Below are 26,119 nucleotides of genomic sequence, written 5' to 3'. Positions count from 1 at the left end.
TTAAACCTGAGAGAGTTCACCGGGGCTGCAGGGAGGGATGCTACTTTAGCCTTCTGGCTTTGTGTATGCTCAGTGAAGCACCTTCTGCATTTACTCTCATCTACCAAGGCCAACTGTCATAAGAGGACACCTCACTCTTGATGGCATTCTACTCAGCTCTGCTTCACTGCCATATCTGGCTGTGGAAAAGGGAAGACAGGTATAAACTACCACATCTAATGTAGGGATCTCTGGTGCTTCCTTGATATCCCATGCCCCCAGTGGTATCTGATGTAGACATTAGGATGTGAGGAAGAAAACACCCATATCCACTCGTGTTTAGTTAAACTGTTGATATTCTCAGATTCAGAAACTCAAGCTAACACCTACTAGCTGCCAGTAGCATGTGTGCACATCTGAAATGCCTGTAGACACTGAAGAGACATGGGTAAGGAGGGGATTTGTGATATGGGTGGTAGGTAAAGTAACATTTATTGGATTCTTAGCATGCATTTTCTCACTTGAGCCTCACACAATGTGGCAACACAGAAATAATTGCTCTCCTTTTATTGCCGCAGAAACCAAAGCTCATTTTCTAGTTCAATGTATCTGGTAGGGCCAGATTGTGAACCAAAATCTGTCTCCTCTAGGTCACTATTACACATGGGAATGACTGTTTTGTTTGTTGATGACCCAGTGGCCTTGGGCAAGCCTCCTTAGCTTTCTTGTCCTCTGTTCTTCATCTATGAAATAGGGTGATAGATTGGGTAATTTCAAAGTCCTCTCCCAGTCTACAGTCCTCATCTCTGAGAAGGCTGCCCTAGCAGTGCCCTTTCCCACTTCCAGGCCAGAGCCTGGCAGCTGGTACCATTGATAGCTTGAACTCCAGCAGGTAGAAACAGGCAGACAAGTTTTGAAGTACTTAATATTGCTGCTTGGAGCTTAAATTCAAATTATTTGAGTGATTAGTCACTCATAGGCAATCAAGTTTTTAAAACACAAAAATTAAATTCTCACTTTCAAATAAGTTCTGCTCCTGTTTAGCTATTGCTTTATTTCTTTTTAATGGGTCTGAGAGATTGTGTCAGTGCTGATTTTCATTCAAATGGATGGCTTTGAGGAGATTTTTTTTAAAGCGTGCCAAAAATCTGTTTGTGCATCTTTCCAAGTTACTAGAATGTAAAGCTAGAATTTGTAATGGTTAAGTGTGCTTGCATAAAAGTCACCATGTCTATTTTGGAGCATTTTAATGTTCATGAAAACATTCTAAACAACTACCTTTATCTAAGGTCAAAAGTAAGAAATAAATGGTGGTAAAAATGAATGTAGCGAGGGTGTAGAGACATTTTAGATCTTTGTCATCTGCAGTGTTTTGCTGTCTGGAACTGATGATGATTTTCTCTAAATAGTCTCACAAAGCCTGAGGTCAGGGGCGTGTCCTCTGCCATCATTTAATCACATTTGAATCTTTATTAAACACATACTGAAGATAGTACTATGACACCATCATTTCTGAAGACTAAGGCATGCCCAGAAGGATAAGGAGCCAGAGAGAATACTTGTCAGCAGAGTTATGTAAATCTAGAGGGGACAGAAATGTACCCTGCCTGGACATGTACTCAGAGCTTGAACTTGATTATTGTGTCTGCTTTCCCCTCTTCACAGTTCATAACCCCACAGGCCTTCACTTCTCACTTTGTAAGAAGAGCAAAGTATGGCCATTGTAGTAGAGCAGCTGTGCTCACTGGATTCATATCCTCTGCTTTTATGCTTAGAGCTGTGTATTTTTGGACAAGTCATTCATCTCCAAGCTTCTATTTTAAAGGCTTATTTAATTTTAATTCTGTATGTATGCATGTGTAGGTGCTTACAGAAACCAGAAGAGGTTGTTGGATCCCCTAGAGTTACAGCTGTTATGATATGGGCACTGGGAACTGACCTTGAGTCCTCTGGAAAAGCAGCAAGTGCTCTTACCCATTGAGTTCTCTTTCCAGATCCAGACCTGAGCTTCTTAATCTATCATCAAATACCTGACTAACTCAAGGCAGCAGTTCTGGGTGTGTTTTATTTGTTTCACATCTCCACGTTGGAGTAATTTGTGGGAAAAGGAAAGCAATTAGGTAAGCAGGAGGGTAGTTGGTCAACTCCAGGTTCCCTAGAACTGCACTCTCAGTAGTACATCTAGAATGTGAATCAATAATGTTAAAAAAAAAAAAAAAAAAAGTCATACTGTAGAGATCTAAGACACTGAGACTTAAACTCCTGACTTGGAGGAAGGGCCCAAAAGTAAATTACCTATTTTTTCTCAGAGGATCTCTGGGTTTCTCACTCTCTTTTTTAACTGGGTTAAACTATGTACAAGATAAAATTTTATCATCTCGTACATTTTTAAGGGGACAGTTCGGTAGTGTTAAGTGCATTCATATTGTACAGATGTTCCCACTGTCTATCTCAGAAGAAGCTCTGTGCACATTACATAATAAATATGGAAGTGCTCTGGCTTTACTTAGGAGTTCTTTCAAGATGGAAGGACCTTAGAGACTTCCTGTCTAAACTCTCACTTGAATATAAGGTGCTGAGTTTCAGAAAGGCAGGGCGTTCTATGCCCCAGCTTCTTAACTCTGGGCTGCAAACTGATCGTGAAGGTTTTTGAAAATGTTTCTAAACATTCCATGACCCATAGTTAATTAAAATCCTAATGAATCCAGTGCATTTTTCTGTGACATTTGTTTATGTCATCAGACACAAATGTCCTATAGCCTCAATTTTGACCAGACAACTTGCACACATTGCACTATACATGCCTTCATGGCAAACAAATGCCAATTGAAATGTTTTTATTTCTTATGCATATGAGTGTTTTGCCTGCATATATGTCTCTGCACCACATCTGTGCCTGATGCCCACTGAAGCCAAAAGAGGACATCAGATTCACTGACACTAGAGTTTCAGACACTTGTGTACCACCGTGTGATTGCTGGGAACTTAACCCAAGTCCTCTGTAAGAGCAGCAAGTGCTGTTAACCACTGAGCCATCCTTCAGCCCCAAACAGTGCCAACTAACACTGCCTAAAAAACCTCCTCAGCTGGAGACTACAGTGTAGTGTGAATTGCAGTGTTTTTTTACTCCATGTCTTGGGGCTTCTATTGCTATGATGAACACCATGTCCATAATCAACCTGGAGAGGAGAGTGTTTATTTCATCTTAGAGCTTACAGTCTATCATGTGCAGGAACTGAAGGCAGGAATGCAGAGGGAGGAACAGAGACCATGGAGGAGTGTTGCTTATTAGCTTGCTTTCTATGACTTGCTCAACTTGCTTTTTTATCCAACTTAGGACCACCTTCCCAGAAGTGGCATCACCCCTAGTGAGGCAACTGTGTGTCATTATGTGATTGCTAGGAACCTAACGCAGGCCAGGTCCTCTGCAAGAACAGCAATGTGGGCCCTCCCATATCAATCATCAATCAATAAAATGTCTCTTAGATTTACCTACAGGTCAAGCGAATGGGGGAATTTTCTCAATTGAGGTTCCCCTTCCCAGATGACACTAGCTTGTGTTAAGTCAACAAAACCTAACAAACACACTGTACATACATACTTTTATGTTTTTATAAGAGTATAGGTTAATTACAGAAATCAAATTATATTTTCCTATCATTATTCCCCAGCATGTAAGTATCAAATTTGTGTCTTTGGATCGCATTCTGTTAGACTGCTTGATTTTTTAAAAAACTGCTGTTTGAGGGGCTGGAGAGATGGCTCAACTGTTAAGAGCACTTACTGATTCCTAGCACCCACATGGTGGCTCATAACTTCCTGTAACTACCTGCCTTCCATGGGTCCCTGCTTAAATAAGCATGGTGCACATAAACTCACATGAACACACACTCATACACATAAATAAAAATGTATTTAAAATGTTTTCGAATTTCTGACTGAGTTACAGTTTTAAAAACTGTTGAATTACTTTTGGCTTGGGATTAGAACAGAATTTCCAGTAATTTCTGAAATGTCCCTAAACATACTTTTAGCATTTTGTATTATGTATTTATACAAAGTAGCATTTTCAACATTGATGACTATAAAATTAAAAATATTAATCAATTCTGAGAAAATATTGAATATGTTCTACGCCCTACAGTATCAAATATTCAGCAAAGACATACTTTTTTTTATAAAAAATGAACACATATATAATGTCAATAGTATATGAATTTGCTTTCATCTTTAATAAGTGGTAAAATGATACACATAATAAAGAATTGTTTTAAATAAATTTTTGACTTATTATCAACAAAAGTTTGATTTGTATAGCTATTTTATAAACACCTGAAGTTGTATAACAATTTCTATGGGAATAAGGGTGTCGTGGAAAATATTTAAGCATCCTTGTTCTAAATCACCCAGAAAGTTGCAGATCCGTTTAAGAGCTAGGGCTTTCAACTTTCTTGCTCATGCACTGGCAAGGTTATACTCTGAAATCATTTACAAATAGGTGCATTGGATATCCTTAAACACAGTCATTCACCTTTCTTCACATTTTTGTGTTTAGATAAATATTCCTTAAAATTGTACTAGGTGCTACCTTCTAAAACCCCTTATATTACTCAAGCATCCAGTACCTTTGCACTATATTAGTTGCATGACATTTTAATGAGTTTACTTTATTTCTTTATCTACTGGTTTTTAAGACAGGGTTTCTCTGTGTAACAGCCCTGGCTGTCCTGGAACTCACCATACAGACCTCAAACTCACAGAGATCTACATGCCTCTGCCTCTTTCCCAAGTGCTGGGATTAAAGATGTGTCCCACCATGCCTGGTTCTAATGGTTTTAGTTTTAAAAGAAGATTTTCCCTATAAAATGTTACTACCATTATGGACTCTTGGCCCAGTGTTATGCATGTTCATAATCTTATTTCAGTCTTGGAGCATACAGGTAATTTTTTTTACTCTAGTTTGGCACATAGAGAAATGGGCTCATGGAGTCTAAGTCATATACACATATACGTGTGTGTCTGTGTGTAATAGAACTGGATTCAAAGCCAGATGTACTTGATTATAAACTCCCAGCACTTTCTTGGGTTCCATTATATCCTCTTTAACAGAATGTAAACACAGTGTAGCAGTACAACAACAGACTTAGTCTAAGGTTCTTATATTCCATCCTTGGGCAATGGCTTTTCCATGCCCATCTTCCACCTTATAAAAAACCTCCCCATGCCTCAAAATGTACTTCATCCTCTACTTTTCATGCTATCTATTCTGACATTCATTAAGTGCTTACCATGCATGTCCCAGTGTACTGTTGCAAGTACTTCACAGTACATTATCTCACTCAGTCCTCACAACATCCCTAACCCTGGTACTGTTACACTCAACTTACAGATAAGAACATGGAAGCTTGTAGAAAATAATTAACTTAAATATAGATTTAAACAGGTGGAAAGAGAGAGAGAGAAGATAGGAAAGGACAGGGAGGGGATGAGGGAGGAAGATGAGAGTCTTTTTTTAATTTATTATTTTACATGTCGATCTCAGTTCCCTCTCCCTCCCTCCCTCCTTCTTTTCCTCCCTCCCTCCCTCCCTCACTCATTCACTCACTTTTACCCTCTATGCCCTCTCACATGCACCCTGACCACCCTCCCCTCCCAAGTCTTGTATGTGCTGTTCCACTCCTTTCAAGCTGAAACATGGTGTATGAGGTTTGGTGTGTGCTGCCCATCTGGCTGTCTTCTACCCTACTAGTATGAATAAAATTACTTTTTAATTGAACGAGACAGTCACAGGCACTGCTGAGCCAGGTCTACCTATTCAAAATAGGATTTTAAAAAGTTTGTAGTGGAAAACAAATTTGAGTCTTGCTGTAATTTTCAAATATTTTCTATTCCTGAAGTGTTTTCCGAAGTGTTGGCTAGAGCCCCAGCAATCACTGTAAAGCATGTGTTCTCAGAAAAGGATTTGGAGAGAGAGTTTGGGGGAAGGGATCAAATCAAATGCCTTTCTCTTTTGGAAACACTTAAAGCATTGCCAGCTTAGGAGTCTATATAGATTCTATATAGAGTAGAACACTATGACACTATGGGGCTTTTTTTTCTTCATTTTTTTTCTTTTGGTATTGATTTTCCAGACACTTTAGTGTTAAACCATGCCAGAAGTGTGTGGAGATGAATCACTATTATACAAAGGCCGCCAGCCTCTTCTCCTTCTGACAGAAGGATAATTCCACGTGGATCAAATAAATACAGATGTGTAGTAATTAGTTCTATTCCCAGTGAGCCTATTTCCAACACACACTAAAGATGTGAGCGATTATGGAACCTCACCCCAACAGCTTTTATCAATTTAAACTGCTAAACAACAGGATAGGTCATAACCCAGCCTGCTATTAATAATGTATTTATTATGTACAACATTACAAATTGGGGTATGGACTAGAAAAAGATACTTTTTAAGAGGGGTGATTTGATTGTCCTCCAGAAGCATCATATGTGCCTGGCCACTCACCTGATGTACAGTCCCAAGGCAATCAAAAGGATCAAAAATCTCATTCAAGGAAAAGAGGCCTACATCGTGGGCGGGCTCCTTCACAGAGATGACTTAGCTGTGGCTGATATGCTGAATGTACCCATCCTGGGCTCAGAACCTGAGCTGGTTCACCTTTACAGTGGCAAGTCTGGAAGTAAACGAATCTTTGACAGTGCTAATGTGCCAGTGCCTCCTGCAATATGTGACATCTATACTTACCAGCAGGTATGTAGGGTGGCTCTGTCTCCTTGATGGTGTACAGCTTTGTGTAATCTGCTTCAAACCCTGCCCAGTGAAGACCATGTGAATGTTTGAATTGCTCTGAAGAGATCTACATTGTGCCTTCATGGTTTTTTGTTTGTTTGTTTGTTTGTATTTATTTGTTTTCTACATTGGGAATTGAACCCAGGACTTCTCATATGGCAGGTAAGTACTATTAGGTTTTATTCTCAGCTCTCTTTAAACTTTTTGAGACAGAGTTTTACTAAGTTACACAGGCTGGCCTTGAACTTGTGGTTCCAAGAATGTATGATTACATGTCTGAACTACCAGGCCTAGAGGCCTTATTATAGAAATTACTAGATTTTTCAAAAGGTTTACTTGTTGGGTTAAGTTACTAAGTGCTGTTAAATTAATCATCATGACTAATCTGTCAGTATTTAATGCCTTGGTATCTTTTACTTCATCATCATATTTGCCATCCAGTCATTTAATAGGACCTTAAGAACATGAGAGTCTGTTTTGGGAAAGAAGGGGGTTTGGAAGCTTTTGAGAGTGCTTTGTGAGACTACAGAGTACTGTATACATCATTCCTCGACTCTACAAAGAGTAGGGAACCTAGCCCAGAAACAGGAAGTGAACTGACCTCAGGAATAAAACTACTTCTGGTTTTCCCTTGGTTTACCCAGTCTGTGGCTCTGCACTCTTCTGTTCCTCTAGAAATGTTTTCATTCTGAATTGCTCCAGCATTTATCCTCTCAGTTAAATGCCATCTGTTTAGATAACAAAGAGAATTAAAAGACAAACTACTGGCTGTTAAATATCCAAATCTCTATTTCTGAATTTCTCTTGACCAGTTCTCAGAGCCAATCACAAATCATCTCTTTCCCCTTCTTGGGAAATTACGGAACCATGAGCATTGAGGTGGTGAATATGGGTTAGATTTGGGGATCTTGCTTTACTCTCAGTTACTTGGTCAGGAAGCTCCTCACAGCATAGCTACTGAGAACAAAATGAAGCCTTTAAGCAAATTACACTTTAGAAAGACTGTTTTGAGGACACTGAATTCATCGAGCTACCCTAAAGTGTTTGAGGCTTGCTATAGAGAGTTCCTGGCCAACAAAATGATTTTAGTTGAAGAGTGATGGAGAGACTTCCACTGTCATTACCTTTCACTGGAATTTGAAGGTATCAAGGTAGATTGCTTGATTATGCTTCTTCCTAATAGAATGTTTTGGCTGACAAACTTAATGTGGGAGAAATAGATTTTTGAATGATACAGCTGAATGCACATACTACACTAAACAATCTTCATGGCTTTAACAATACATGAGTAAAATTTGTATCGAGTCTTAGTTTCATCTTCATTGAGTATAACACAGGCAATCTATGCTCTGAAATATTTTAGAACTTTATACATTAATTGTGGTTAAAGGTGTGGGCATATTTAATACAATGCAAACTCTGCCTGGTTCTAGTATTCAGAAGTAGGACTAAGACCCTTCTCATAGACCCTCAGATTTGAGGGGTGTTATTGACATATAATATGTATCAATAGTATAGCAGTAAGCCAAGTTGTATCTGAGGTCTGTGCTTGTTTGGAAGACATGTATCTGAGGTCAGCAATAACTGAAATACTCCATTGAGGCTTTTTCAGATAGTAATGGCTCTTCCTAATCAATCCGAGCATATCAGTGTTTTGATCTGCAAATGTTGATGAATCAATCCTGACTTTTTATCGACATGCATTGCAAATTTAAAGTGGGTGAAAGCTGTGATTATTTTAACTTGGGTTAATAAGTATTCTTGGGTCTTAGTTGGATTTTTACAGTGGTAATTTTTCTACTTCTGCTCTTCACCAATATAAATGAATCACAACTAAAGATATATTACATTTTAAAAACAGATTCAAAGAGAAAATGATAAATGTTTGGAAATAACAGAAAGTCATGTGGTTTATGACAGAGTTTTTTTAATCTAGCATAAGCACAGTGAGCATTTCCTGTTTTGATCCATAAAATAACCATGTAAGTCCCTTTCTGGCATGTGCTCTGTGTGAAATATTGACAGCTTTGGTTAAATAATCAAAAAATGGCAATGCTATTTTAAAGCACTGTTCAATTTTCACTTAAAGATAGCACATAATTCTTCCAGTGGTGTAGTCTTTACAATACTATTGATCATTTTCATTACTATAGGGATCCTGCCACAGGCACCCATTTATAGGACTTTCAGAAGCAACAAATAATAGGATTTGGAGAAAACACATGCTAATTCTATTAGTACTTGAAGCCTCCAGGTATACAATATATCTAAATATGCAATTTTTAAGGCTATGCCAGAACACCTTTCTTTAAACTGGCAAAATAAAATTTTAGCCAATATTAAGAGACTAAACAACACTTCTACTTCTATAATTTGTGATCATACCACACACAAATAACCACACAATATGATTAATATATAACATAGCTAATTGGAGAAAGAAGGGATGCAACCTTGGAAGACACAGTGGGAACCTCCTTTGGGTATGCCCATAGCCATATGGTATGCAGACCACAGTGCTTTTTTAAACATCCAAATTATCAATAAATACTACTTGATAATTAGAGTGCTGAGACAATTTCATTTTCACCTTTATTGAATAACCCATAGTTGCCTGAGCTTTCTGGAAACCCCAGTGTGGCTATCTTGATATCTCTTCCACACTGCCATGACATGTAGCACCCTTCAAACCATTTGCTGAATAGAAACAATTCTGGATAACATATTGTGTGTGCCTTAAAAAAACAAAACAAAAGAAAACAATTTTAATTCTGAAGTTTCAGACCTAAGCAGAACTATTAGTCTTCAGTGCTTTCAAGCTCTTTAGTTAAAAAATAAAAACTCATTTGGTAGTCAAAAGAATAAATATGCTACATAACTTTATGTCAACTTTACATAAGCTATAGTCATCTGAGTGGAGGGAATTCAATAGAGAAAATACCTCCATAAGATTGGGCTGTAGGCAAGCCTATTAGGCATTTTCTTAATTAAATTAGTGATTGATGTGGGAGGTCCCAGCCCATTGTGGTTGGGGCCATCCCTGTGCTGGTAGTCCTGGGTTCTGTAAGAAATCAGATTGAGAAAACCATAAGGAACAAGCTATGAGTAGCATCCTCCATGGCCTCTGCATCAGTTTCTGCCTCCAGGTTCCTGCCCTGTTTGAATTCCTGTTCAGACTTCCTTCGATGATGGACAGTTATGTGGAAGTGTCAGCAGAACCCTTTCCTCCCCAAGTTGCTTTAGGCATGGTGTTTTGTCACACCAATGATAACCCTAAGACAATAGAGGATAAGAATATGACTGTCAGGTATAGGATGGCACAGCCAAGAATAACATGGGTAGACAGAGGAGACACAATGCTTAGTGCACAGACAACAAAGTCATTTTGTGATTTAATGAGCTGATTTTCGTCAAAGCTGTAATAGAATGTTCTTATATAAAATTAACAGTCTTGCTAGAGAGACTTTTGTCTGATTCAAATGCAACACAAAGGACTTACTGACTTGGAAGCAAGCTGGTTCTCTGGATCCTCCCCTGACCTCTTTCTACACTCCTCCCTTCTCCAGCTATCTGCAGGTTTACATATGCAGCCCCATGAAGAGGGAATGAGTGCAGGGTCTGGAGTCAAAGCAATCCAAGAGAAGCCTTGCTCTGACACTCAGTGCTGTATGATCATGGGCAAGTCATTTAAATTAGTCAGCTTCTACTTATGTATTAAATGGAATCACTAGCGTTGCCTTCATCATAGGTTATTATATTAATTTGGAAATTCATGTAAAGGATACATGTGGCAAAGGGCTGGTTCCTACTGAGTGTTCTCTAATGTTTCTATCGTTTTGGAATTAAAGCATGGATTTGGATCCCTTAAAATTTCAAAAATTTCATCTATTTAAGCCCAGTTATTGAAAGAGTATTTGTTTCGTATCAAATGCATTCTATGAAGGCTGTTTCTACAAGTGGTTTTTGTTGTTGTTTTAAGTTTTCATTTTTTTAAAGTCCTAAAAATAGAATCTTTTTTTCTAACATAATATTTTTTCATGATTGCTTGGGAATTTCACATAATGTACCCTGATGGCCTTCACTTCACAGTCCTCCCAGGCCCACCCTCCCCATTGTGATATGCCAAGTAAATGTATGTTAGTCAGGAAAAAATGTCTTATACATTACAGTACTTATTTATTTTAGGTTACAGTATTTAAAAGCTCAACAAAGTTTTCAGGACTATATTTTTTATAGTCTTGACATTATTTAAAAAATCATTCGAAGAATCAATAAGGAAACATCTAAGTTGTTGAGAAAGAAAGGTGACAATACCAGGGTCCAATTACAGATTCTCAAAGGTTCTTTTCTTTTTTTCCTCACAAGTCAACATAATATAGTTTTTTAATTTAAAAAAAAAAGTCAACTGCATTTTAAACATGACTTTTATCCTGTTGGCTGGTGATTTCTTTATATCATGTATCACTTAAAACTCCTTGAATTTGTTCTAATGAGTCAAAGGAAACCAAATAAACAGACTATGTAAAGATACACTCAAAGTTGCTATGACAGGAAGGAAATTCATTTTATTGCTGTTCTGTACTTTTGCCCCACAGATGATAGAACAATTGAGCCAGTTGGTGACTGATCACCTACAAATCCGACGCTGGGTCTTTAAAATGAACACGGAATTTGGAGGAAATGGGACAGCATTTTGTGACATCCCTTCCCATCTACAGTGCTACCAGAGGGTGCTAAAGGAGAGTAAAAGATATGGCCATGAGGACTGGAAGAAGAAGTGGGCACAAGTGAGTGTTCAGTGACGACTTAAACCACAGTGCTATAGGCAGTTAGGAGATAAGACTCTTCCTCCCAGGCTCAGTTCTGTCACCTATTAGCAGAGCCTTTTCGGGGCCTTAGTCCTAGTGTACAACATGAATAGAATTATTGGGTCACTTAAATGTCCATTTGGGGGGCCCAAAACATCTTTTTCACATCTTCAAACTGATTATCATACCTAAGAAATGCTAAAAAGCCATACTCAGGTAGCACTGCAAACTTAGCATCTGCCTTGAGCAGATCCTGTGTTTCTGCCAACCACTGTGATTAAGCGAGCTGTGTTATATTATGAGGAGTTCTAGCAAATGGTGGCCACTTAAGTAATGTAAAGGAACATTCTGTCGGAAGCCATGTTTTTGAAGACACTCCAAAGAAATCTATGTAACTACTAGTTTCTGTGAGATACCAGAGAAGAACAGACCCCAGAAGAAAAAAACTTCCAGCAAAAGCTGAGTAGTAGGTTCAGGCTATGAGTGGAGGTGTGTTAACCTTTCCACATATGTTGGTGAAATGAATTATACAACTTCAGTCTGTTCCAATTTTGCCTAATAGTTGTACATGGTTTAATGTTTAAGCTGACCTTTGAACACTGTCCTACTTTGTATCCTTACCTCCAGCTTCTCTTTATCAAACCACTCTGTTTTGCTTGACCAACTAGAAAAAAGAAAATTGACAGGCAAACTCCTTATATGGTCCCTTTCCCCCAGCATGCATAGCGGCAGGCCTTGCAGTGATTTGCATCTGCTTTGTGCATCCCACTACAGAAGCCTATGAATCAAGACACAACTGATAGAAAGAAAGGGGCACACTGGTAGGAACCACATTAATCCTGGGCAAGTGAAATGATGAATAAATCTAGAGAACAGTCAGGAGGGAGAGTTCCCTTTGACAAATGGGTCGGTTCTCCCCATGATCTATTCTGGGCTAAATGCAGCACCTGTCATGGCGCTAGCTCTTTACATATTATTTAAAGGATACCAAAGTGAATTACTCTTCTAGAAAAAATAAAGCAAAGAAAATGTATTTAATTTTAAGACCAATAGAGGTTTCTCTTATATTCTCTTTGAACTGGGTTTTATCTTCTTGAAACAAGGCTTCAAGTTGAGTTTAAACCATGAAAAAGTCTAGCACTTTTATTTTAAAGAATTGAAATACTAGTGTGTATAGTGTTCACTGGCCTCAGAATTTCAAACCAATAAATTTTTAAAGAATTCCCCCACATTAGACTATGAAACTGTTTGACTTTGAGTTTTAAAAATATTTACAGTACTGACTTTGAGCTGAATTGTGGTTAAAAACCTCACTGTATATTATTTAATTTCAATTATTTTAAACTATGCCATTTAAAATTGTTACCAAATACATTTGGCACTGTTGTTAATGTTATTAAATTTGAAACTCTTAAATAATTAATGGTCTATTTAAATCATTTTAAAAAACAGGGGAAAATAATTATTCAGAAATCCTGTTATAATGCAGGGCTCATGCTTAGCTATGAAACATGAGAAGCCAAAGTTGAAAATGAAAATAAAGCCCCTGTGAGCTCCCTTCTCTCTTGCAGGAATTGGTGGCGGCTTATGCCTTCAAAGGGAACCCCTCCTCAGAGTGGAGGTGAGCTGCGGGTATCTATTGAGAATTTAGGATTGGCATCCAGCTTTGTTCCAGAGGACCATTGTAACAGTGCACATTTGGACATTAAAGCATTACTTTATGAGCACAGACATGTTTTAATGTCCTATTACAGTCTGTAGACCTGTTCCTTTTGGTAGTGAAGATGTTGTGTCATCAAGCCTAGCCTGGCACATACAAACATATGCTGGCAGGTTATTAAAAATTTCAGCTTCTTGATAAAAGACTATCCTGCAGGCTAAGAGTCCAGAGAAAGACTCCATTCTGGGAGAATTATTAGAAATGAGAATTTGACTGTAAGCACTAAATTATGTTAATACTTACAAATAGCATCATTTGCATAGCAGTTTGTGACACGATGCCGTGATTTCTTTATTGGTATGTTGTAGGCAACAGATGAAAGCAGGGTTGTTTATGAGGTGGGAGCTACTTTGGAGTCTTACACAGATACTAGTCTTAGAGGTAGGAAGGATTTGGTGTAGACATAGATATATAACAATGGATCACCTCTTTTTCTACTCTGATTTGAACTGAGCTTTGGCTGGTTGCATTTGAGACTTGAAACAAAGTCACAGGAGTCATCAGAAGCTAAAATGCCATACTCCCCTTTGAAAGTTTCATATCAAGATGTAGGAACTTCTGGAAAAGCAGAAAGGCCACGCTGGAAACAAAACATGATTTTCAATATTTTCTTGGAGGATGGGTACAAGCCTCTGCTTGTCATCCTATTGGCTAATGGAACTGGCTCCCCTTGCTCCACCCACTGGGTCCCAGTAAGCTCAGTGCTTGCTAAGGTTTGTGAATTCACTTGCACAAATACAAGATTCCTCACTTCTGTGTCAGGGTTATTTGTTTCAGTTAGCAGAAATGAAGACTTCAATAAGGCACACTTAATAGGACAGAAGCCTTCCTGACATACTCTCCTGCTACAGTATGGGACAACCTAGATTTGCTTTCTGTGCTACCATCTTTCTTATGGCTATTATCTATTTTGTTAAAGGGTAAATCTTCCCTCTCTCAATTCTGGGAGGCTATGGTGATGGTGATGTCACTGATGATGGTACTTGGTACTCTGAGGCAGCAGCTTTCTGTGGGGCAGTTCCTCTGGGTAAAGAGTGAAACTGGATTCTTTTCAGGTTTCTCTGTGCATCCCTTCATTGGACCTCCACTATCCTTCAGAGTCTGGGATATGGATCTTGGCATTGCTGCTTTGCCACATAATGGGAGAAAGGAAACTGAACTGGCTCTTGAACAGTCCTATTACATATTGTTATTTGGCCTTTTGTAGGAACAGCATGTTTTTTAGGGATGTAATTTTTTAATTTGATGTGCATGGGTATTTGGCCTGCATGTATGCCTATGTACTGTGTGTACCTGGTGTCTGTGGAAGGCAGAAGAGGGCCCCCGGAACTGGAGTCACAGTTTATAGCCACCATTTTGGTGCTGAGAACCAAACTGGTCTTCTGAGAGAGTAGCAAGTGCTCTTAACTTCTCAGCCACCTCTCTAGCCAGCAAGAATTGTTTGTTTGTTTTGTTTTTTATCTTCCTTTGTACACTACTTTGTTTTATGTGTTAGAGTGTTAGACATTTGGTATTGATTTAAGCATCACCTAAAAGGAAGATCCTAATCCAGGGTACCCAAACTTAGAAAGGCAGAATAAAATTAGTTCATCTTCCTAGAGAACTAAGTCAGGGAACAAATCATTACAGAGGAAACCCACCCATCACAATGAGCTCAGAACAACTCCCACTGCCTCTGTGAAGTCTTGCAAGCAGTAATGGGAACCACCTGCAGGTGACTGATCTAGGCGCCTCATGTAGAACGTGCTTTGGCTTTATTAGATGAGCTCAAAAAGCCATTGACTTATCACCACAGAATGTTTAGTAAAGTTAAGATATAATATAACAATATTAAAGATATGTCTAACCAAGTAAGTATAAAATCATTTTTCCCATTGCTCTCATTTTCCTGAATCCTCAAATGTATATATCATCTCTTATTGCCACAATAATTGTAAACATGCTAATTAAGCATAGGATCTTAGCCATTTATCCTATTTATTCATATTCATCACAATTAACAGCTGCATGTTGCTCCATTTTATTAATTCTAATATGTTAAATCATTCACCTGTCTGAAAACATAAGCTCTGTTTTTTGTTTTGTTTTATTTTCAAATTGTGGACCAGATAAAAGCTTTGTTTTTATATGTGCCCCAAACAAAAGGTTTCTCTTATTTATTATTTTTTTTCTAGGAGAAAGACACATGAGTAGAATGCTGTGTGAAGCAAGAGAGCTTTGGCTCCTGTTGTACATGCCTATTTATAAGAAGGTGCTTCCAAAACCACTAGCATAGTGCACAGAACAAGGAGCTGAGTGCCCCTAGCAAACACTTCCTTAAATTCCTAGAGAAGCACCCCCACCCCTGGGTGTGGCTTTGTGGCCTATGCCAGTGCTGCTCCTCTGGAAGATTTTCTGCTTTCCACAGACTTTCTCAAAGCCCCGGGCCACCACCACTACTTTAGAATGCTTCCCTTTTCCACAAGCAGTAAATTGGGAGGTGAGGAGAGCTATCAGGATACACACCTCAGCTGCAGAAGGGAGGATCCTGCTCAGGAGTCCTTAGAAAACCCAGCTGCCTTACCACATGCATACCTGTTAATATGCTTAGTTGACAAAAGAGAATTTTATATATTACCTTTTTCCCAGTCACGGGGATATAGACCTTGGTGACTTTCTCAATTTAATAAATTTTCATAGCCATTTGAGTCCACCTATAGATTATCTTCACAATCAGATATAGCACTAAAAAATGATAAGCAAAATTCAACTCATTTTTTTTCTTCCTCTTCTTCTTTTCATAAGCCACCAAAATTTTTGGTTGTGTTTTTACTTATTGTTTGGACATAATTCAGGTTTACATGGTAAACACTTTTAAGCAGAAAAAGAGTTGAAATGGGTCAGTCTGAGGCTGGGGAATCAGTTATTGAGTGAACACTCAGCGTAACTGAGGGGTAGTCGACTTCACAAGTTCCCCCTGCTCTGCTGCCCATAGAGCTTGCTAGGGAACAGCCATAACCAAAATACCAGGATCTCTAAGCTGTCATTTCTGTATCTGGAAACAGATAACAGTACACCTGTCTCTTGGGGCAGTAATGGGAATTAAATGAATTATGTGAGTTAGATAGGAATGTTCTTAGCATATGAAAGTTTAAGACACTGTTGCTTTTATTATTAATTAAATTTGTATTATAAGAAAATACAAGCAATACTGAGTGAGTAAATACAAATCAGTTGTTCTTTGGCAATTCAAAAAGTTCTTTAGAAGACGTATGGCCTTAAGAATACTGTCACACGCTTCAATTATCATTACATAAGATGCTATCAAAAATTCACAATGATCATCCAATTGTCTCTATGCTATGATTTTCCCAATGAATGCCTTTAAAAAAGAATAGCCCTTGCTAGAATACTGGCTCTTAACATTTGAAAGTAGAAAAACAATGCATGCATTGGAGCTTTCTCCATGTTGAATAAAGAAGCTTGATAAAGTAGAGATTATTCTGACCAAAACATTGAGTCTGGATGCTTCATTTTCAGGTTCCAGTTGGCATATTTTCTAATTAGTGTAGCAGCACGTCACCATGGTCATTGGAAAATCTTAATCATTTACATATTTTTTCTTAGCTCTGGGAATGACTTAGAATGTTTTATTCCAGTTCAATGGTTATTTTCATGGAGCTGCCAGGGTTGAATTTGAGGTACTTCTCTGTGCCTGAGGATGATGATAGGAGAAAGAAAATTGCCTCCCCAGTTAAATGAAAGCCAGGGTACCCCTTCCGAGGACCTATAATAATCAGCTATACAAGCTGTTGGCTTGTGTGTCCTATTGATTTAATATGCTTCTAATCAGTACATAAAGCTATGGGCCTGCAGTGTTAATTTTTCATATGCTTACAAAGTACCCTTTGATTTTCTGTCACACGTTAATTACAGCATTTTGCCATTAAATAGGAAGCTTTGTGTAAACTAATTACTAGGTAATCATTGTCTACTGCAAGCGTGCTGTTTGTACCTTTTATTTTATTCTAAAAATGCACAGATCTCACAGTCTGGAAACACTCTACCTTCCAGCCATTAGCTCTCACTAATTCATAGCATTATTGTGGAGAGTGGAGGAGTTGTAATTGTTGTGGTATCAGAGCTGTTAATTACCGGAGTAAACAGTTGAAATGGTGCCAAGGTCTATTGTACAAGGCAGAGAAAAGGAGGTTTAAATGTTACTCCCACCATCTGGGGACTGGAGGAGAGGCAAATGCTTGAAAACAGTGGTGAGGCACTGCCGCCGCTTCAGCTCCAGGGTTGGCGGCCATATGGATCCAGAAAAATTTGAATCAATTGAATTTAACTGCCAGCTTTTCACAATAACAGCGTGGAAGGAAAGAATAAAGTAGAAGATGAGAGGAAGGAGAATTGGTTGGTGTTTTCACACCCAGGAAGGTTCTGCTGGAGTCCTTTTGGAAATGTCTGCTCTAGTGAAAACCACAGAGCAGACTCAGGCTTTGGAATGGATTCAAAGTGAGCTTTTCCTCTCTGACAGCCACAGTGCCATGTGCTTCTGGTCATCTGTCCTTGGTGCCCCTTGGTGAGACAAGGATGCCCTTGAGAAGTCTAGGACTTTCTGTGACTAAACCAGACTCAAGACAGAACTGCACTGTGGGATTCACAGGTCTCATCCTGAGCATGGTCTGTGGAAAGACACCAATCAAGCTGCAATGCTGTTACAGCTTCCTGACTACTTGTAGCCAATGTGCAGAAATATCTAAAAAGGGCCAGCTCTACTCTTGATTGAGAAACAATGTTGCTTGCCCATTCCTTTTGTACAGAATTAAATCAAAAGTCTCTTGATAATCTCAGTTTCATTCCTGAAACTCAGTCTTTTCCTATACTTGAGTGAAAATCAAAGCCTGGTCTACCAGTACCTGTACAGCCAGGGCTACACAGAAAAACAAAACAAAAAGAAAGAAAAGAGAATCAAGACAAAGGGCGTGGTGTATTTCCTTTTGTCTTCAATCTGCAATTAAAGAGCTTCCATCAGCAGCCACAGTTTTCCCAAGCAGCCTTATTTCTTTACTTTCATAGGAAGACACCTGTGTCCAGTAGTAATGGTCATGGCTAATTCCTCTTATGGTTGAATTAAACATGACATGATTTCTGTTTTAAAATATTGTATAGTCTTTTTAAAAAAGTCATATGTATTTACTGGTTGTCATTCTCACAGTTCAGTATAATTTCCTTAAAAACTATTTTCCAATGGTAAGAATATTTATCTATTACCAGTCGTTCACTGCGGTAACTACTTCTCAGTATCATTCCCGAAACATGAACATATTCTTCTCTTTTTAAACCACCCCGGATTACTGCATTTATTTCTAATCGTTCCTTTAGCAGATGTTGAAGTAATTTGGGGTGTAATATAAACAACTCCTTTAAAGAGAGAAATCACAGATACACCAGGAGAAAAGGGGCAGCGTATATCAGGCTTTTATAATGGCAGTTTTGTCAGGAGAGGGAAATTTTTTTTCCTCATTTTGTGTATGTGCAAAGTTCAATTAAGAATTTCTAGAAGCACTTAATCTTTATCTATTCAAACCCCCAGCATGCATCGCGACAGGATGAGCATAGAAACAGACAAACAAACAAACAAACAAAAAGCATTGCTCCCCGTGGTGAGGGGAAGAGAAACAGCAGTCTGCATGCTGCAAAGTGGAGAGGGAATGAACATCTCCAGTGTTTGTGGTCGCAGTGAAACAGTTGTGCTGAGCTTTGGAATGGAAGCACAACATATGTGCCTCAGTTGGACGAAATGCTTCTCAAGTCAAATCAACTGCTAGGCCTGCATGATGGTGCAAGGTGGAGGCCTAGATAATGAGGGACAGACTCCTCAAGAAGCAGTGAGTGGATAACGCTACATAAGTATGGAATTATATACCGTGTTTTCAACATTCTGTTTAATGAGAGCCGCCACTGCAGCGAATCACTTGCCACACACCCGAAATGGACCATTAGCTATCAAGGGAAAATTGTCTTTGCTGCTTTTAGCAGATGGAGCAAATATTTTACAAAGCAATTTTACATACCAAAAACATTTGTGTGCTTTGGTAATGCTGGTTGTTTTACATTATGTTATCTTCTACTGCAGCATAATTTTCCATCTCATCGAAGGCAAACTTGACATTTTTGATTTTTAAATTCTCCATTAACAATTAAACATGAACTATTAAAGCTGTCCTTAAACTTTAAGTAGGTATGGAAAGTAGTTTCTGACTTGCTGGAGACATTTTCACTTTGTTCTTCATCCTTTCAACATATTTTTGCACTCTAAAGAGGGACTTTTCCTAATGATCTTAGTGGAAAGGAATGAGTGAAAACTTCACTCCTGACTGCAAAGTGAAAGTAATCACCATGTGGGGTTAGCAGAGCATCCACTGGCTTAAAACTACCATTGTCGATTGTGGGGACATGCTTTGGCCCACCCATTTGTTGTATCCATTTAAAATGTTTAAGCTTCAAGTAACAGAACCTCAACTCAAATGGCTTTTCAAATAAAGAGAAACTGGCCATGGCTATCTGGAAATTCCAAGACTGTTCTGGCTCCAAACAGTAATGTCACCAAGGACCCACAGTTTTCTGTCTCTCCTTCAAACCATTCATAATGCTGGTTCCTGACTAAGACTAGCTTCCAGAATTTGATCTTGGTCCAGGCTATAGAAAGAAAAAACATCTCACCTGGTTGCAACTGGGATCACACACTTTCTTTCCAGAGGCCCTAGTAAGCATTTCCTAGCAAGTGATTGGCCTCATTGGGTTGCATCTCTAAACTGAACCAGCCATTGTGTAAGGGCAATGGCTATAAAATGCTAAACGTGGGACCCCTGGCACATGGCTGTAACATGTTAAGCTTTCAGTAAGTGAGGTTTCTTTTTTCTGGTATAGTTTTCCAGAAAGGGGCAGAATGTAAAGCAAGGCTTCATTTCCCCCTGTTCAGACAGTTTTCTTCCACAGAACAGAATGTGAACTTAAACAAGTGTGAGACTAGAGAGTGGGTATTCAGAGAGCAGAGGGGGCTCCTTGTACTGGAGCTGCTTGCTCATGATTTGCACATGAAGCTTTGATACCATCAGTAAATTTACACTAACAATGAGAGTAAATGCCATGTACAAGGGAAGTGGGGAAGGGCCCAGTGCTTTGACTGTCATCTTCCTTGCTCCCACATGCAAGGTAGAGATGTACTGCGTGAGCAGGATTCCCTAGCCTTTCTAGCAGGACTCTGTACTTTGTGCTGGCAAGTCACTATGAAACCAGGGGAGGCCAGAGCACTCTGCTTCTGAGTGTGTTTGTTTGGTATGTCAATCATTTACTAAGACTAACTAATGGCACAGCCCACAGGGGTTGGCAGGTAGTTAGAAATAATTCAGATTATTTAGACCTGCCTATCACATATTCTTAGTTGTCTTTTATTCTGGATTTTCAGTGGGCACTGAACCAGAATCAACCAGTTGTTTTAAGGAATTGGGAGATGGCAAAGGACAGAGGACAATCACTTTTTAATGTTGGGGAAATTGGAAAAATGAATATGCAGATGACTTCTTAGATTACAACAAGCCCCTTTCCTAGAACTGATGCTCACACATCACTCAGGGTTCACTCTTAGATTCACAGTTTTCCTGGGACCCCCAATGCAAGCTGCAGATTTGCTTGTCCCTGCTCTGCATTAGAACATAAATACTGATCATCAAAAGTTCTAGTATGCATATCCTGTCCTGCCCTGCATTTGACAAGTAGTGTCTGAACTGTGACTTCCATTGGAAAGTTTTACTGAGTCTTAAGAGCATTGTAACTTAGGGTAGGTAGAAAAGGAATTATCATAGCAAGCCACACCTTTTATATAAAAAAGATAGACTTCCTGTTTATTTGAGAGCTTCCAACTGTTTTCACTCCTGATGGGAGGCTCTGTTGTTTTTGGATCATCTCACCAATGATGAGGAGACACTGATCTGCAGGGATTTCAGGTTGACTAAGGCTGACTATAGAACATGTTCCCTAACTTAAAATCCCACCTTTACAGTTTTAGCCAAGAGTTTAGGCTTTCCTATCAACACTGTAAAAAGGCAGCTATCCATGAATAGAGTAGGCACAGATTAGAGAGACAGAAGTATCAAAGAGAGACCTCATCAACTCCATTGTTCCTTCTGGGCTCAAGTGCATTTAGACTCGAAGAATAAAAACGCTCTCATCTAAAGGAGCCAAGGGATGAGCTATTCAGCTCTACATCTTCCAGAATGAGAAACTGAGGCTCAGAGTGGAGAGGTCAGGCTGCTGTGGGTCTGAAGCTTGGGCTCCTGATGACCAGCACATGGTGCCGTTTGTTTGGAGACAATATGCACAATTAGCATTGATTTCAGGGAGGGGGAATCACTTTGAAATATAAAAAGTGAAATGGCTGGAAAAACAGAACAATCTCAAAATGGCTTTCTGGCTCTGGGTAAACAGTAACCACATTTTTTTTTTGCCTGTTGGAGGCCTGGTTTTTAATCACTCCACAAGCAGTTTTCATTTCTGTAGTAAAATTGCTTGTGGTTCTATTTAATTTGTTTCTGCAGGAGCCAGCTCTGGTGAAGATCTCCGAGGAGCTGGCGGGCATTTTAGCACAGCACGTACAGCCAGTCAATGAGAAACGGTTCCCAACGTGGAGGAAATTCCTCCAAACGTTTCTCACTCAAGGTAAATAAGACTGTAAAGTTTCTACTGAGGATCAGGATGTACAAGCTTAGGTTCCAGTTCTGGATCAAGCCAGGGCCAATTCAAATACTCTGCACCAGCCGATGCTGGTTTAGAAAACATTTCTGCTGCTTACTTTGTTCTTTCTCAAGCATTGCCTAATATTTACTGTGCACCCAGCCTCTTAAGTAAATAGGAGCTGAGCGTGCCAAGCATGCCATGCAGAACTCAGGACTCTGGGCATTTCTTAGACCAGACTTGTCTTGAGCTGAGGCTCTCCATCTGAACCATATGTGACCTCAGACAATCCTCAGAGACCCAGTTTCCTTGGTTACTTACTGCACATGCCTGTTGGGAATATTCAGGGATAGAAATAGGAATGTTTCTATCACAGACTAATGAACAAAGGCCTTTACTAAGTCTAGTTTTCTCTCCCATTTTCTAGGAGAGCAGAAATGGCCTAGCTCAGAAAGGTGACATTTTCAAACCAGAATCCTCTACAGACTAGGAATAAAATCAGCCTCCATTCTTTTTATGTTCCTCTCCTTCCTCATCCTCATTTTATAATGACATGGGGAAGTCAATGATGAATGAGATGAACAGACAAAGCTTATCCGCAGTCACAGAGGTCTCTGGGGTGCCACACAAAGACACATCTAGGCAAAGGCTTTCCCTCTCTGGGAGGTTGCAGTGTAAGGCACATACAATCTGCTTAACATATTTACTTGATGCTGTCAAGTAATGATAATGATAATAGTACACTGGCCTCAATATATAATGGTAAACTGATAATGCTATCACATTATAATGACAACACAACAACGGTAACAGCACAATGATGAAGATACACTGAACACAAAGTAGGTGTTATATGCCAGCATCATCCTGAGTAGACGAATATTAACTTACTTCATCCTTCTATCAGTCTTATGAGTGGGTACTGCTATAACCTTTATTTGAAGCACAGGGAGGAACAAAAAATTAGATCACCCCAAATAATCTGGCAACACATAGAACGGCCCATAAAAATCTATCCCCATGTTTCTGCAGGAGTCTTGGCCAGAGCCCATGGGTCTATTCATCAGGAGCATGACTCAGCCCTATGTATGAAAGGGGTTTGTTAGAAAGGACAGGCCTGTTGGCTATTGAATACTTTGGCTGGGCAGAGTGTGGCAGATGCCCTATTAATGAATTATTTAAATAAGAGGTTTGATGCCAGCCATCTAACAGGAATGCTGGGCAGGGGGATTTGGGGTGTGTGTGTGTGTGTGTGTGTGTGTGTTAGGGTACCTTCAGTTTCCTCTCATTTCTGTAAGTGTATGAATAAACAAATTCCACATATATGCATGGACAGAAAAGAAAAAGTAAGAAAGTCAGCTCCACTTGGAATTGGAAGAAACACAGTGTCTTCCACAAGCAAGAAAGGATTTAAGTTAAGAGGGAAAATCATGAGGATCTCCAGGTCCATCTTAGACAAATATTAGGAAGCTTACATATAGCTAAGGTCAGCCTGAAAATTCTTCCTTTAGAGCAGTGGTTCTCAAGCTTCCTAAAGCTGCGATTCTTTAAATACAGTTCCTCATGTTGTGGTAACCCCCAACCATAAAATTATTTTTGTTGCTACCATTATGAATCATAATGTGATATCTGATATGCAGGATATCTGATATGTGACCCCTGTGAAAGGGCTGTTTAACTCCCAAGGGGGTGACCATTGCTCTAGACCATTTCTTCTTATGTGAGTTCCTAGCTTTATCTCACCTGAGCTATGTGGCCCAAGCTAAGGCTTCACCTTTTCCCTTTCCTGTCCATCTCCATCCCTTCTCCTCAGTCATGCTGTAAACCCTGGATAAGAAGCAGAACAGGCTTTACTAACATAGTTTCAAAGAGGAAGAAACAGAGACTCAGAGATGTGGGAAAAATAACATTCCAGATAAGTAATAACACAATTAGAACCTATAATTTTAGAACATTATAAAATATGGGTCTTATAAGTCAGTGTTTCTCCTGTGGGTTGTGACCCCTCTGGGGTCAAACAGCCCTTTCACAAAGGTCACATATCAGATGTCCTGCATTATCAGATATCACATTATAATTCATAACAGTAGCAAATTTACAGTTATAAAGTAGTCAAAGTAGGTGTTATATGCCAACATCATTCTAAGTAGATGAATATTAACTTACTTCATCCTCCTATCAGGCTTATGAGTGGGTACTGCTATAACCTTTATTTGAAGCACAGGTAGCCCAAGGAACAAAAGATTAGATCACCCCAAATAATCTTCTAAGGTTACCATCTCTCAACAGCTTCTACCATTGCCTATTTTATCCCATTTCTATTCTCTTAAGTGAGCTCTATGGCCACAAAATGTGCTACAGATTTAATTTCTACACTGTCATAGATTTATATAAAAGACAATAAGTTTTTGGAAAAATGAATTGTTTTGAAAAGCAAAAGACTACCTAAGAAGACAACACGACTAAGCATGTTTGAAATAATGTATCTGTATTGTTTACTTTTGTTGCTGTGATGAAACACCCTGACCAAAAATGACTTATGAAAGATAGAGTTTATTTTGGCCTCTGCTTCCAGAGGGAGAGTCAGCAGATTGTCAGAATAGGAAACTGGGAGATCACATTTTCAACCTTAAGCAGGAAGCAGAAAGATCAAAGTGAAAGTAGGACAAAGGCTGTAAACTCTTAAAGTCCACCCCAGTGATGTCCTCTCTCCAGCAAGGCTCTGTAACCCCCCAAACAGCTCCACCAATACAGCTCAAGTATTTAACTATGTGAGCCTATGGTCGATGTTTCTCATTTACAACTCTATGGCATCCATAGTGATTTTGCAATCATAAAGGATAATGATACATTATCACAAGTGACAGCCAAAGCACCAAGTTACCTGAACCATACTCACTGGCTTGCTTGTTTTTTGTTTGTTCGGTTCAGTTTGGTTATATTCTTCTCATTAAATCTCCAACAACTGGCATTCGGTTGTTACACACTAGCAGACCTCATTTGAAGAGCATCTTGAACAAGCTCAGCAAATAAAGTAGAACTCGATATGCACCTTCACAAAAAAATAATTTTTCTTCTGAAATTTAGCATTCATTAAGGCTACCCCAATCAAAGTCATAGACACTGAATGAAAGTGTCTCCTATATGACTGCCTTTGAGAACTGCTAAGAATCTCAGAAGTTAACTATATATATATGATAGTGCTTCAAGTGTGGTTTGTAGAGATGGACAGAAATCACTGCCCAACTATTACTTAGCAAAAGCATCAAGTCCTGGTATTTGTTCACTTGTGTGTATATGGTAGTGAAGGGGTGAGTGTGCATACATGTGGAGGCCAAAGGTTGAGGTTGAGGTTGAGGGTCTTCCTTGATTGTTTTCCAACTTACTTTTGAAACAGGGTCTCTCACAAAATGTCTGACTTTCTGGTTCAGCTACATGAGCTAGCCAATAAATTCCAAGGATCTTCTTGTCTCTGCCTCTCTAATACTACGTTACAGACATATATCAGTATGTACAGTTTTTACATGGGTGCTGAGATTTAAACTCAAGTCCCCCACAATGCTTTTGTGGCAAGCACTTTACCAACTGGACCATCTATCTCCCCAGTTCCTATGTTTGGCTGTCTACAGAATTCCTCTGACCAGCATGATGGCCAGTGTTTTCTATGCCATTACAAGCTCACACATCTCAAACCTTAGAAAAACAATAATGTAAACAGATAGAAGACACTGGTTATTAGGATACAAACAGCAGACAGTGGAGAGTTAACTGTTTCTGAGGGATTTGATTACAATCCTTGGATTCTTAATTAATGTAATGAATAGTTCTAAGTAGGGCATCTATAAAATGTTTGTAATTATGATCATAATCAAGACTACTGTTCATTGAGCTCTCCCATGTGTCAAGTTCCAGGCTAAATACCATAGACACAATTTCTCAAACTTTGTAACAGCTTGGTGAGGTAGATATTATGCCCCCATTTTATAAATAAAGAGAGGCAAATCAAAGGTTGAAGCTACTTGTCAGTTTCCCAAGATGTGAAGTGCAAGACCTGAGTCCCCCTGCCAACATAGAGCATTTCTCCCTTCTGCAAGTGGGCCA

The 26,119-nt window shown here is 39.1% G+C and overlaps 1 protein-coding gene across 1 annotated transcript in view; it reads left to right on the top strand.

Annotated features, from left to right (window-relative positions):
• Positions 1-26,119, top strand: part of Iqch (IQ motif containing H) — a 169,620-nt gene that overhangs the window by 89,322 nt on the left and 54,179 nt on the right. Inside the window, exons 13-15 of the mRNA XM_051197720.1 lie at positions 6,461-6,733; positions 11,368-11,559; positions 21,883-22,003. Coding sequence (XP_051053677.1) covers positions 6,461-6,733; positions 11,368-11,559; positions 21,883-22,003 — 586 coding nt within the window. The remainder of the gene's footprint in view (positions 1-6,460; positions 6,734-11,367; positions 11,560-21,882; positions 22,004-26,119) is intronic.

Source organism: Phodopus roborovskii, unplaced genomic scaffold, assembly GCF_943737965.1.
Source record: "Phodopus roborovskii unplaced genomic scaffold, PHOROB, whole genome shotgun sequence".
NCBI lineage: Eukaryota > Metazoa > Chordata > Mammalia > Rodentia > Cricetidae > Phodopus > Phodopus roborovskii.
The sequence above is the reverse complement of the archived record's forward strand: the minus strand, read 5'-3'. Positions and strand labels throughout refer to the sequence as shown.